A 13,932-nucleotide genomic window follows, 5' to 3' on the forward strand; every position below is an offset into this window, starting at 1 on the left:
GCAATGCCCTCTCAGCTGGCGAGGAGGGGTTGGGAAAGAAAGTTGGCAGTGAGATAGACTGATTCACATGAAAGTCGGATACCACCTTAGGTAAAAATGAAGGATGAGTTCTCATCACCACCCTATTAAGGTGAAAAACCGTGTAGGGTTCTTTTGAGCAGAGGGCCTGTATTTCACTCACCCTACGTGCTGAGGTGATAGCTACCAAGAAAGCTGCTTTCCACGTAAGGTGCTGTAAAGTAGCCTTATGTATGGGTTCGAAAGGTGGACTCATAAGCTTTGAAAGAACCAGGTTCAGCTCCCAAGGAGGCGAGGGAGGCCTCACTGGGAGGTAAACCTTTTTAAGTCCCTGCAAAAAATCTTTTGCCTCGTAGAAGGCCTCCTAGCTTCCTTCAATATGGTTATACATTCCTGGGGAAGGTTTAAATGGCCATACTGGAGGACTTCAGGAGCCATGCTGTTAAGCTCAGCGAGGGAAGGTTGGGATGGTAAATCCTCCCCTGCATCTTGGTTAGCAAGTCCGGCCTGCACGGCAGACGCTTGTGCGGCCGGATCGATAGGTGAAGGAGATCTGGGTACCACCACTGCCTCGGCCAGTCCGGTGCTATTAGGATCATCTTGGTGGTCGAGTGTTGCAGCTTGGTCACCACTTTTGGGATTAGCGGGAGAGGAGGAAAGGCGTACACAAATGTCATTGACCAGTCGATCAAAAGGGCATTCCCCAGAGATCCTGGTTGATGGTATCTTGAGGCGAAGCCTCGGCATTTTGCGTTGCTTTCGTCCGCGAAGAGGTCTATTTGTGGACGGCCCCACTCCTCGAAAATGTCCTCTAGCACTTCGTCATTGAGGACCCAGTCCCCAGGATCTTGAAAATGCCGACTGAGTGCGTCCGCTTGAAAGTTGAGCTCGCCTGGGAGGTGCACCGCCTTTATGGAAATGTTCCTTGCCAGAATCCAGTGCCACAGGGATTGAGCCTCCAGCGAGAGTGTCCTGGAACGAGTACCTCCCTGTTTGTTTATATAGTACATTGTGGTGGTGTTGTCCATCTGTACTAAAATGGAACTCGTCCTGATTGAGGGTAGGAACGCCTTGAGGGCGAGATGGACTGCCCTGAGCTCTAGCATGTTGATGTGGTACAGCTGTTTGCTGCTGGACCAAAGCCCCTGAGTTTGTAGAGTCCCCAGATGTGCACCTCAACCTTGTAGCGATGCGTCGGTGATCAATGTTTGCGATGGAGGTTCCTGATGGAAAGGAACTCCCCCCTGCAGATTCCTCGGCTTCAACCACGACTTGATCGACTGTCTGGCCGTTGACGAAAGACATACTTTGTCCTCCCACAGAGAGGTCGTTTGGTCCCATTTGTCCTCTAGATCCTGTTGGAGAGGACGCATCCGCAACCTGGCGTTGGGCACTAGGAATATGCAAGATGCCATGGCCCCTAGCAGGGATGATATCTGTCGCGCTGTTGACAAACTGTTGACTATAACATGCCTGCCTTTCTGAGCGAGGGATAATTGTCTCTCCTCCAAAGGAAACACTTTTCCTAATTCGGAGTTTATAATTGCTCCCAGGTAGTGTATCCTTTGCGTTGGTGTGAAGGTGGATTTTTTGTAATTCACTTGAAGTCCCATTCGGTGACACAGATTCAGGCAGCGTGTCAGCTGTGAACTTACAGTCTGAGGTGATGGACCTTTTAGCAACCAGTCGTCTAGGTAGGGATAGACGAATACTCCTGCGCGCCTCAGGGCAGCAGCTACCACCGCCATGCACTTTGTGAACACTCGAGGCGCTGACTTCAGTCCAAAAGGAAGAACCTTGAACTGGTAGTGGGATGTTCCTACCACAAATCTCAGTAATTTCCGATGACGCTGGCAGATGGGAATGTGAAAATACGCGTCTTGCAGGTCCAGCGAACACATCCAATCGCATCGACGGAGATGTGGATATATTTGGTGAAGTGCAAGCATACGAAACGTCTCACTTTTGATATGTTTGTTTAGTACTCGCAAGTCCAAGATGGGTCTGAACTCTGTTTTTGCACTTCTTTTCTGAATTAGAAAATATCTGGAGTAGACTCCTCTCCCTCTCTGCGTCCTCGGAACCCTTTCTATGGCCGATTTGAGCAGAAGGGTTGCCACCTCTTTTCTTAGCATTTTGAGTTGATGAGACGAATGCACTGGGTGGATCGATGGAGGAGGACTCCGGAAACGAAGCGAGTATCCATGTCGCAGTATAGTTAGAACCCACTTGTCTTTGGTGATGTTTTGCCACTCTCGGAGATGTCGCGAAATACTTCCTCCCACCGGAGCGGTGGACGGTATTGGAGGAAGCGATTGCTCATTCCTTGCCTTGAGCCTTGCTTCTGCTGTTGGACTGGTGGTTGTTTCCTCGTCCTCTAGTTGATCTGCAGGACTGGAATTGTGGCTTTTTCTGCCCTTGCTGGTCTTGGTTTTTCTGCCAGTGAGGGGTTTCAACCCTCTGTTGGAAATTCCGCCTGTCGGTTCCCCTACGACGATGGAACTCCTTCCTTTTCTCTAGCCCCACGGCTTTCATGGTCTCGAATTCCGATTTCATACAAGCCATCTCGTCATCAGTATGTGAACCAAAAAGCGAACTCCCAGAAAAAGGCAGATTGAGAATTCTGGCTTGTGCCTCAGGTTTAAGGGCCGTTAATCTCAGCCAAGAGGATCTTCTGGCTAAAATGCCATGGGCGTATGAGTGAGCTGCCAATGTTGCTCCATCCGCTGCCGCACTTATGACCTGATTCGAAACCAGACTGCCCTCCTGTAAAATCTCTTCAAAGTCCTTTCTATCCTCCTGAGGAAGTTTTTCTATGAATCTTTGAAGAGAGCGCTGAGGCACTGGCAACTTTCAAACTGGAGGCAGCCGATCCGCATACTCTTCTTCCCCAAGAGTCTTGCGTCTTGCTTTCCTTGTCCGGCGGCACTGTGGATGATAAAGCCACAGAGTGGACTTTCCTGGCAGCCGCAGTAATCACAGAGTCCGGTGGAGGGTCCGCCTTGAGAAATAGAGGATCCTCCGGAGCGGGGCGATATTTTTTAAGTATCCGTGCCGGGGCAGACTTGATGGTAGACGGCGTGAGGAAGACGTCCATCACTGGTTTAAGCAAACCAGGTACCAGAGGCAACAGTGGACGAGACGCCGTTCTTTCATGAAGGGTCTCAAAGATGAGAGAGGAGGTTGTCTCTTGGACAGCCATTGGAATGTTCAATTTTGTCGCTCCCCTGCACAACACATCTTGAAAAGTGCTGATGTCATCCACTGGAGAAACTCGAGATGGAGGCGTATCTGAAAGCGTGGGAGAGTAATCTCTTTTGGAAGAATGACTTGAAGAAGAGGATGTAGGAGACCTACGCCGTCTTCTATCAGATCGCACCGACGCCGAGTGGATAACCGGCGATGAGTCCTGCCTCGTCGTCGAGAGCCTAGTCATCGACGGAGGGCTTATCCTGAACGGAGGCCTAGAACCCAATGGGGAACTTCGCCTCGACGTCTGCGACAACTTTGACGATGGAGGCGTCTGCCTCGACGTCGATCCCGACGGAGGCATCCGCCTCGACGTCGACCCATGGTCCGACGACGATCTTCGTCTCGTCGACAATGCCTTCGACGACGATCGCCTCTCTCTCGATGGCGATTCAGGTCTCGACGTCGATGATCGCTTATGTTCTTTTGACGTCGATCTTCGTTTCGATGTCGTTGTAGATTTCAACGTCGACCTTCTGTGTCTTTCCCTCGACATCGACTTACGTCTTGCTGTTGACTTTGACGTCGAATGACGATGTTCCTCCTTCGACGTCGATCGATGTTTTCTCGACGGCGAAGCTCTCGACGCCGATCGACGTCGTTTCGCCGCCGGATCCTGTATCAACGTTGATTTTCTTTTGGAAGCGTGACTCTCCCTGGCCTCCTCACCTCTCAACGACGATCCCGCAGCTGGAGTCTTCGACGCCGAGCCCGACGCCGATGGAGAACACACAGGGATTAGCTGCTTCGACGTCGAAGAAAGGCCATAAAGCCTAATCCTCTCCCTTTCTTTCAATGTCCTCTTTGAAAGGTCCTTACAATGACGGCAGGAAGCTGGAGAATGTGTGTCCGGTAGACAGATGATACACACATCGAGATTATCTGAAGATGCCTTCTTTTTGCCACAGGATGGACAGGGCACAAACAAGGAATGCATTTTTCTGACAGAAAAAAGTTCTGAAATCTTGTCAGAAAAAACAGGAAATATGCTTCACCAGAGGTAATACTTAAAATGAAGCAAAAAAATTCAGTAGAAAATAGCAATTCTTGACTAGAAGCCAAAAATGAAGAGAGCTGAATTCCAGGGTCCTGTCTGAAGGAGCTGGAAAGAACAACTGACCCAACTGTCACCCCTGAGGCATGATGGGATATTGGAGTCAGGGCTGCCTTAAAGGCACAGTGCCAGTTTTTACCTGTGCAAGACTTTTCAGTCTCTATGGTATTGTATTGCAATGCAGCCTGCAGGCTAACAATGTTTGTGGATCTGTGTTTTGCACAGTGTTTTCTTTTCTTTCTCATGAGTTTTACCTCATTAAAATTTTTTTTAAAAAAAAAAGAGATTTAGGTGTATTATTATACCTATAGTGCGTTATTGGATATTTCAATCTACATTTTCTAGCCTACTATGGGGGCTGCATTTGCTTGGAAAAAATAATATATGTTTATACATATACAGAGCTGTATATATATGTGTTTTTCATATATATTTTTATTATTTCCGGGGTCCCCGCACATGGGCGGGAATATTCAGTGCTTATGACTTTGATGAGGATCCCCTGGAAGAGAACCACCTCTATCGCAACTTTTTGTAGCAAAGCAATGACCTCCTTCTGCAGAAGAAGCAGATGGTCTTCTGAGCAGAAACCCTGGCAATTAGGGTAAGGGGGAGGAAACTCCCGAAAGGGAAGGGCGTACCCATTCTCCACGAGGTTTAAAACCTAAAGGTCGGTCGTGACAGATTTCCAACCTCGCAGAAAGTTGGATACCCGACCCCCCACCGGTCTCACATGATCTAGGAAGGGGGATCTAGGGCTGCTTCCCTGATGCTTCATTGGGAGCAGAGGAGGCAGAAGATGGAGCTGGGTTGCGGCAAGAACCTCTCCGACCCCTTTTGCTTTCCTCTATACGACCTATAGAGGGGATTTTGCTGCTGCTGTAGTTGCTGAGGTTGCCGAAATGAGAACCTCCCAAATCCTCTAAATTTCCTGAGTCCAAATCCCTTAGCAGGAGTCTGTAAACCCAAAGACTTCGCAGTAACCCTGCTATCTTTAAACCTTTGCAAAGCGGAATCAGCCTTCTCGCCAAACAGCTACTCTCCATCAAAAGGCAAGTCGACCAAGGTGGCCTGAACATCCGTCGAAAAACCAGAAGAACGAAGCCAAACTTGTCTCCTAGTGGCTATCGAAGACCCCATTATTCTAGCCACAGAATCAGCCGTATCTAGGCCCGACTGAATAACCTTATACATACCAACAATATCAAGAAACCAGGGGTCAAAGTCGGTAAGCTTTACAATTTGTAAATAAGCATCCTAAAAATTAAGGAAGAAAAAGAAAGTGAACAATATCATTGGTAGTGAATCCCATCAGCCACTAAAAGTAGCATACATCATCATTTGAGATTCATTCATACATACAATCCCCTCCAAATCATGAGGGCTGCATGATGTATGAACATAGACACAAAATTCAATTCAGATGTTTTATATATTTTGTGATGTCTGTGAGAAGTTGGCCTGATGTATGATGTCACTAGTTCTAGTGTACACCTTGTATCAGTCCAAACAACCTTATGGTGATTGGTTGTAAAGTCAACCTTATAGACCAGCTATCCTAGTGGTAGCATGGACAAGAGCAGCCTTAGGCTAAACTCTGTATGGCATGTGAAGCCATGTTATACCATTTGCAACCCCTTGAATACCAAATGAAAGGACACCACAACAGATATATTATAAAAATAGAATGTATTTATTTTAGTCAACGCACCCTCAGCACTCTTTATGAGATTCGAGGTAAGTACAACACGGTCTTATTTAAGCATACATAAGTCACACAGGTAAGTAATACAGTTAGTCCCTAGGGGCCACGCAAACCATATACTAAGTAAGTGGTATAAGAACCACTGTCACGAACACAGGTTAGGCCTAGGCCTAGGGAATCGCTGGGGCTACACTATCCTATCAGTTGCTAGGCAGTGGGAGGCCCACGGGATCAGGTGCAGAGTGGAAACACTCACGCGTAATGCGTTACAGTCGATAGAAATAGTAGTGTTTAGAAATTAAGAGTTTTAGGACACTTCGGAAGGAACTAGGAGTTAGAGACTTGGAAACTAGACACTTGGATAGTCAATACCCTTGTGAGCACCGGAGTACTCAAGTTACCTAGCCCACGGGCTGCGGGTGCATAGGTGTGAACTTGCGTCGGGTTTCGTCGTCGACTCCTATGGATGCCTGAAGAAAGTTGCTGACAGGCAGTCAGTGAAGAGTGTCCGGTGGATTCCAAGGATGGAATCAGGAAGGAGGATACCTGCAAGCAGAGGGGACAGAGTCTAGGTCACCAGCCAGGAGCCGGGAAGGGACCAGGCGATGTCGTGAAGATGCAGGTGAAGAGGTGAAGCTTGTCGCAGCAGCCACGGGTAGCAGGAGGCGTCGAGGACGACCAGAACCAGGAGGCGAGCTGTCCCACGAAGGCTCTTGCTGTCGGCGGCGTCGATGTCGAGTTAGGACCCAACAAGCCTTGGCAAGCGTAACCCACGAAGGATAGAGGACTTGCTTCTGTCGCAGACCAGGAAGGTCTGGGGTGCTTCCCTTTCACAGGGGAGCGGGTGCCAGTCTGGAGGAGCCGGACCAGCAAGGCAAAATTGAAGGTTCGTCGTCACAGAGGTCACTAGCCAACGGGCCAGCAACCGGACAACACGTTGAGCAACTCAGGTGCAGAAGGGCCCCACGCAGAACACGTGAAGTGTGGGGAGCTGATCTTCTTTGCAGATGGTGCTCGGGATTGGGGCTTCTCAATTCCCCAAGCACAGCCTCGAGGAAGCCTCAGAAGTCACGCTAGTCAGTTACTAGCCACTTTTCCCAAGTCGCCGGTCCCACGTCTCTCGTCGCCTCCACGGGTCTCAGCTTTGCTGTAGATGTGGATCTGGTTCAGAGGTGTCTGGAAGTCATGGCGCTGGTCAGTCTCTGCAGTCGTCCCTCGTAGGATCAGTCGCAAAGCAAGCAGCGGTCGCTGGATGGTGCCTGGTTGCCCAGGGTGGTCACTCCTTGGCCACAAGGAAGATTCTTCAGTCTTCTTCCGTAGTAGAATGTCGAAGGTCCAGAGTTTCTGTTCAAGATGCAGGTTCAGGATAATCTAATCCTGCAGGGCTCAGCTACCTACTGATATACTAGGCTAGTGGGCTGGGCTACCTGCAAGGTCCCTCCTATGGGTGGGACCAGGAAGGGGGGTGGCTACACCCCCTTTCCTTTGTCCAGTTTCGCGCCAGAGCTGGGGCTGGAGTGCCCCAGCACCGGTTTGAACTGGACTATGCATGGAGCAGCTTGTGTGCCCCAGGCATGTCTCATTCCTTTCAGCCCTCCCTGCCCCAAGCAGGAAACCTATTGTCCAGGCCCCCCTGGCTGGGAGGGCTCCCAGCTGCAGGAGGTCAGACTCGTGTCTGTGGCAGCAGCATCCATTTTGTGATGCTGAGGCTTTGGTCAGAGTTAAACAACAAAGTAGGATTTTAACATGTCTCTCCCTCTAGAAGGGAGGAATAATATCCTCATCACCAGAAATGGTATGGGGGTATTATTCCAAAGTGTTAGACACCTTACTCAACATGTTTTGATAAAGCCAAACCATAGTTACCATAACCGTTTAAGATTATAAGGCACTGTAAGAGTATATGGTAGGCGATATCATAGAACAGCTATAAGGACATGGTTCCGAAAGCTGCAGACAGGCTCAGCTCATGCTAGAGCACCATCTCACATATTACCAAGCACTCTGCCTCCAGGATTGTTAAGGCCTGCCATAGGAGTGGCTCACAGGTACACATGTGTCGATTTTAAGGGTAGATATAGGTATACTATATCTAAGCAAGGGGTGATTACACGACCTTGCCCCAGCTGAGTGATCAGCCAGTTGTGTCTGATTTGAAGGCCAGGCTAGGGGTGGCATAATACATGATGCAGCCCCTGGGAGGCCTAGGGTACACCTATGCCCTGGGTACCTAGGGTACACTGTACAGGGTCCAATAAGGTGACCCTTACCAATTGGGTATGTACCTAGGGTACATAGAGTCTATTTTAAAGAGAGAGCAGACAGCCTGAGACCCTGAATGGCAGGATCTCAGGCCAACTAAGTCGAAAAACCAGCTAGACACTAGGCAAAAAGTTGGGGGTAAACATAGTCAGATATCCACCTTCCTACAATCTCGCTATTGCATGTTTAGATGGGGTTGATGGTATAAGCAGTGCAAATGAACCAAAAGTGTGAATGCGAATATTAAAAACATCTACATGGTCAGAACAGGCAATTTATTGATAACTGATCAAGTGATGAAACTAAAAACAGTGCAAAAGCAGTTTGAAAAATAAACTGCCAATGTCCTAAACAAGGTCTACATGTTTCAGCCTATGGATTGAAAGACAATCAGGCTTTCATCAGGACCAGAATAACCTTGTGCTACTGCTGTACTAAACGTGTAATCCAAAAGTGAAAATATGCAAGACCTACTTGAATGCAGGTTTTCATAAACTCCCAAATACTCGTGGAGTAATTCCCAAATCCCCTCAAAGTGCGGGGACTCCCCTAACCTCACCTGGCATCCGCTCAGAAAAATGAGGCCCCGCTCTGTCCGTCGGTACCTCCGGCAGTATAGAGCTGGACGGGAAGGTGAATAACCTGCCTTGCAGCAGCCTGAGTGTCCGTGACCACCTCCATAAAAGAGGCTTTTTCTTCTTCTGGCAGCTTGGGGGCTAACAATTTAATAGAGTCCATCAGCGCATTAACATAACGCCCCAATAAACAAGTGGCATTGGTTGATTTAAGCGCCATGCTTCCTGAAGAAAATACCTTTTTGGCTGTCAGATCAGTCTTTTTAGAATCCCGATCCGCAGGTGTTTGAGGGACGGCACCTGAAGAATGCTTCGAGCATGAAGCTTGCACCACAAGGCTTTCTGGAGAAGGGTGGGAAGAAAGAAAGCTTGGATCCCCCGGAGCCACCCTATACCTCCTTGCCACTTGTCTGGAGACTGCAGGCGAAGAAAGTGGCTTGCGCCAAATGTCCATCACAGGCTCTAAAATAGCCTCATTAAAGGGCAACAAGGGCTCAACAATCGAAGTTGGTGAATGCAAGACTTCAGTTAGGAGGTTTGGCTTATACTCTGCAGAGGGCAACTGCAAGTCCAGCAACTCTGCAGCCTTCTTGATGACTAAATGATAGGGGGCCAATTCTTGTGGTGGTGAAGACCTAGCAGAAGAATGCTACCACTCCGGAGTAGTATCGAGACCACTAGCATCCTGAATGCCTTCAAAGTCATCAGAAGATCCATCCACCTCACCTTCTTCCACTTCCTCCCTATAACGCTCCTCTTCCAAAACCCTCTGGGCCTCTCTTCTAGAACGGATCAGAGGAATCGGCGTCGGCGGCGCCGTACGCGGAGTCGGTGGAACCAAAAGTGGAGTCGTCGGCGCCGGGCGTGGAGCCGAAGGAGTCGGCAACGGCATCGAGGAAGGCTCCGAAGAAGGCCGATCCAGACGAAGCCGGGATGGATCACCAGACGGCGCCGGAAACTGCCACGAAGGAGCCATCGGCAAAAAGGGCATAAAGGGAGCCTGAGCATAATGCTGCGGCACTTCCAAGGTGTATGCCATAGGATCCACGGGACCAGATGGTGCGCCAGATGGGAAGGCAGCCCTTTGAAAAATCCCGTACATCGCATTGAGGAAATGCGTTGAATCTGCACCCGGAGTCGGGAACTGTGGATATGGGATTGACCATGGATCCGGTCGAGGAGTACCAGGAACCGGAGCTGAAGTGTCCTCAACATGCCCCGCACGTTCAGCTGGTCCTGGAGAAGGCTCTTTCACCTGTTCCGGTTCGGCGTCAGAAGCAGAAGACTCCACTGGCGCCGGTGACTGCGCCGGTGACTGCGCCGGAGACTGCGCCGGGGACCGCGCCGGAGTCCGCTTCGGCGAAGGTGACCTCTCTGGAGACCTTCAAGGAGATGGAGATATAATCTCCTTGCTTCGACGTCGAGGCGACGGTGATCTCGAAGCCTTACTCCTCGAGGACCAGCGCCGACAGCTATGCTTCCTCTTCTTATGATGTTTCTTCGACTTCGAAGAGTGCGAAGTCGACGACTCCGGCCTCTATTTCTCCTTCTTCCTACCTCTTCTTTCCTTCTTCGCCTTGGCCATGAAGAGTTTCGCCTCCCTCTCCTTCAGGGCCTTGGGGTTCATCTTTCTGCAAGTGGAACAGTCCTCCACATCGTGATCTGAATAAAGACACCACAAACAATCCTCATGGGGTCAGTCATAGTCATGTGGCCCCCACATTCCCTACAAGGTTTAAAACCCGACTTCCTTGTCGAAGACATAGCTCTTCCAGAAACAGTAACCCACTACAAGACTACAAAGTAGCAGGAGAGTGCTGGAAAACCGTTGCGCGTCGATGGCGCGGAAAAAAGGGAACTGACGTCATCACGCCGACGTGGCTCTCTTATGGCTCCGGTGACGTCATACAGAGTCGCGAGCGGAGCCGAGGTATTATGACGTCCACGTCGGCGTAGAGAGCTGGGGAAAAAAGTTCAGTGGAATGCTGGCGCAGGGGATATTCACAAGGTGAGGAATCCACTGGCAGATGTATCCATCAGAAAGTATAGATACCTAAACACATTGTAACGGCGCAAGAGGAAGCACGGGGACCCTCCCCCGGCCTGAGACAATGATCGACACTTTCTCCCCTCTTTTCTCTCACCACTTCCGAGGGGCCGCTATACCCAGTACCGAGCGAAGAAAAGGGACACCGCTCCTTTAATTGGGAAGGCGTTTCTCTTGACCCGGCCCCTAGCTGTGACGAAGACGAGGGATGGGCTGAAATACCTGGGACTGCCCTCTCACAGGTGTGCGTAGACACCGGAGGACGAGACGGCGAGAGGAGATCGGAAGGAGGAGAAGCAGAGCGGAACACAGGTCGGAAGGGAGAAGATCGCACGAGAGATCGCGGAGGAGAAGACGAGGACGGGACAACGAAGCCAGGAGGCCTACGACCCCGTGAGCCGCCCAGCCACGTTCCTGGAGGAGCGTGGCTCTCCCAGGTACGCGAACGCTTCACGGGCTGGGTGGGAGCTAAGGGGCGGAGATTGTAGCAAGCTTGGGGGAACTCCTCAGGGGCCTGACATCCTTGGGACGTCCCGGTAATCCCCAATCTGAGCACCTACCCTCACCAAGAGTTCTTGTAAATAACGCACGAACAGATCCCTCACTCCCCTTCCCGAAAAATCGTTATTACGTAGACTGGTCACGGACCCAAGAACCCTTTGTTTCTCTTCTCGGGGGGGCCGCGACGCCACAAGGTCCGAGGCAGCCCACCCTGGAGGGACAGCGGCCCGTCTGGCGGAGGAGGAAGACCAGAGGTCGAGTTGAACCACGCGGCACCGAGACAGAGACTCCCCTGCCGTATTATCGACCAGCAGTGGTGAAAAGACGTGTACGGACTCCAATAAAACCCTGTGAAACCCCAAAACCGTCTACCGTGATATCTGCCCGCTCACACACATATATAATGAAACATATATATAAGGCTTAACTCATCTTCCAATGTCCTGTTTACTTGATAGAACACAGACACTGCTGTGTCTCTAACATGGTTCCCTACATTTGCACTCTCTTCCCAACCCTCTAATTACTGTGCATCTTTCCCATTCAGGTTTGAATCTGTTTGCATGTATCACCTTTGCGAGTTATCAGGCAGTCCTCAAATTGATTGTGTGCAGTGCACCTAGAGTAATCACCTGCAGTTCAGGTTAAGGGCCTGATTTAGGAGTTTATTCTGTCATAATGGAGGAGGTCATCCCAAGGGACCCTACCCACCAAATTTAGAGTTTTCTGCTGGCCCTACAGACAATTTTGTACAGTGTCAACCGTCATGGCTGTTACTGCCAATGTAGGAAATGTTTGACGATGGTACCATCAGTCATCATGGCCACCCAACACATTTTTCAAAAGGTTTTTGTTTTTCAAAAGCAAACTCCCAAAGCAGGAGTTGAAAAAAAAATGATTAGCCCCATACTCTCGGAGTGTCCTCCTAGGATGTAAGGGTCATTATTGTCTTTTTCCACACCTTTAACTCCAGGTTTTTCCTGGCACTGACAGAAAGAAAAAACAACATTATAATGCCCACGCTCAACAGGACAGACGATGTAAATTCTACTCCGTCAGTCCAATGTCAAAGTATTCTGTTGACAGAGCCAATGGGTTCTTTGTTGACTGAAGACTTACGGTCTGTCTGACTCTAAATGGGGTGGGTGGCACAAGGGTTTATCGGACAGGGCACAGGTACGTCATGTTTGAGACAAAGGACCATAACCGTCAAACTCTAAATCATGCCCTGGTTAAAGCATTTCCACCCAATCTACTGTTGTAGTTTACGTCCAATATGTCATTCATGAAAATAGTTGTTTTCCGCCATGCCAATAGCCAGTTCATGGTATTTCGATATGTTTTACAGATGAAAAACATGGTGCACTGCTACTCTTACAGTATTTGAAATTCTTTGTTTACCACCTCTGTCCTATTCCTTTAAGAAACCTCAAAACTAGAACACATGGGTGCAACCTTCCACAATTACAACCACCCTTTGTGTTAGTACAATGTCAGTAAGAGTTCAGTTCTTACCCAGCAGGCCGCTGGTTCTGTTGATGTATTGGGTGGGAAGGCTCGAGACTGCGCTTAGGATTCCAAAAGAAGACAAAACCGATACCGCCACCACTCCGTCGAATGTCGCTGAGACTGAGTTGTTCCCTTTCACCAAGAAGATCCCTGTATCATTGTAAATGTTGGCTTCCATGTCTAAACAATAAGAAAACGAAATGCAGCTTTACAACCAAATATTGAACTAAATTTATGAAAAAAGGAGATGCTGACCACCTTTATCTTCCCATTACATTTGAGTTCATCTTAATAACAGTGTGATTTGGGAACCTTTATGCTATTGGTAGATTAATTACAATTGAGGTGTATCCTTCACAAAATATATGAGGTGACCTTCGACAGTACAAATTCTTCAGAATATAAGAAGCTACCCATAAGAGCACAGTTGTGTCATACAGTTGCTTGCAAGGTAGGGCATTGGCTTTCCCAAATTAAAAGGGCAACAAGTCCTGAGACTGGAAGAGGCATATGAGCATTGTATAGGATCTAATCAAGCTATGCTTAAAATATTGTGCAGCATTTTGGGAAACATGCATGGAAAAATGCATCAGAACATTAGTTCAATGTCACAGGACCACTCTGAAAGGACCATCGACTTGAACTTATGAATTGACTTTCTGGGTTCTGAGCCAATTCAATGCCAATCGGAACATATGAAAAAAGGTGGCAGTGAATATAGGGCTAGAAGTACGAAACACTGATCACACATACTGGTTTCAAACTACGACCATTAATTTTATGACCACAGTGGAATTTTGCAAAACTGACCTTTGTACTAATATGTTGCTTGATAAAATTGTGAAATATAGTGGGTCCAGATCTGACCAAACTCATCAATATTTATGTGGTAGGTCGCACATTGTGACTCAATACGATCAGTGACCATCACAGGGATGGTGGTCTGTTGGGTTCAGCAGACCACCATTCCTGCAAGGCATTTTTTAATTAAATTTACATTTTTTAATGCAGA

At 48.8% G+C, this 13,932-nt stretch overlaps 1 protein-coding gene across 1 annotated transcript in view; it reads right to left on the bottom strand.

Moving 5' to 3' along the window:
- The window catches only part of LOC146788619 (uncharacterized), a 1,185,638-nt gene that overhangs the window by 210,779 nt on the left and 960,927 nt on the right, over positions 1-13,932 (bottom strand). The window contains exon 52 of the mRNA XM_085635786.1: positions 12,927-13,100. Within this exon, the coding sequence (XP_085491912.1) occupies positions 12,927-13,100 (174 nt within the window). The remainder of the gene's footprint in view (positions 1-12,926; positions 13,101-13,932) is intronic.

The sequence above is a fragment of the Triturus cristatus genome, chromosome 11, assembly GCF_964204655.1.
Source record: "Triturus cristatus chromosome 11, aTriCri1.1, whole genome shotgun sequence".
Lineage (NCBI taxonomy): Eukaryota > Metazoa > Chordata > Amphibia > Caudata > Salamandridae > Triturus > Triturus cristatus.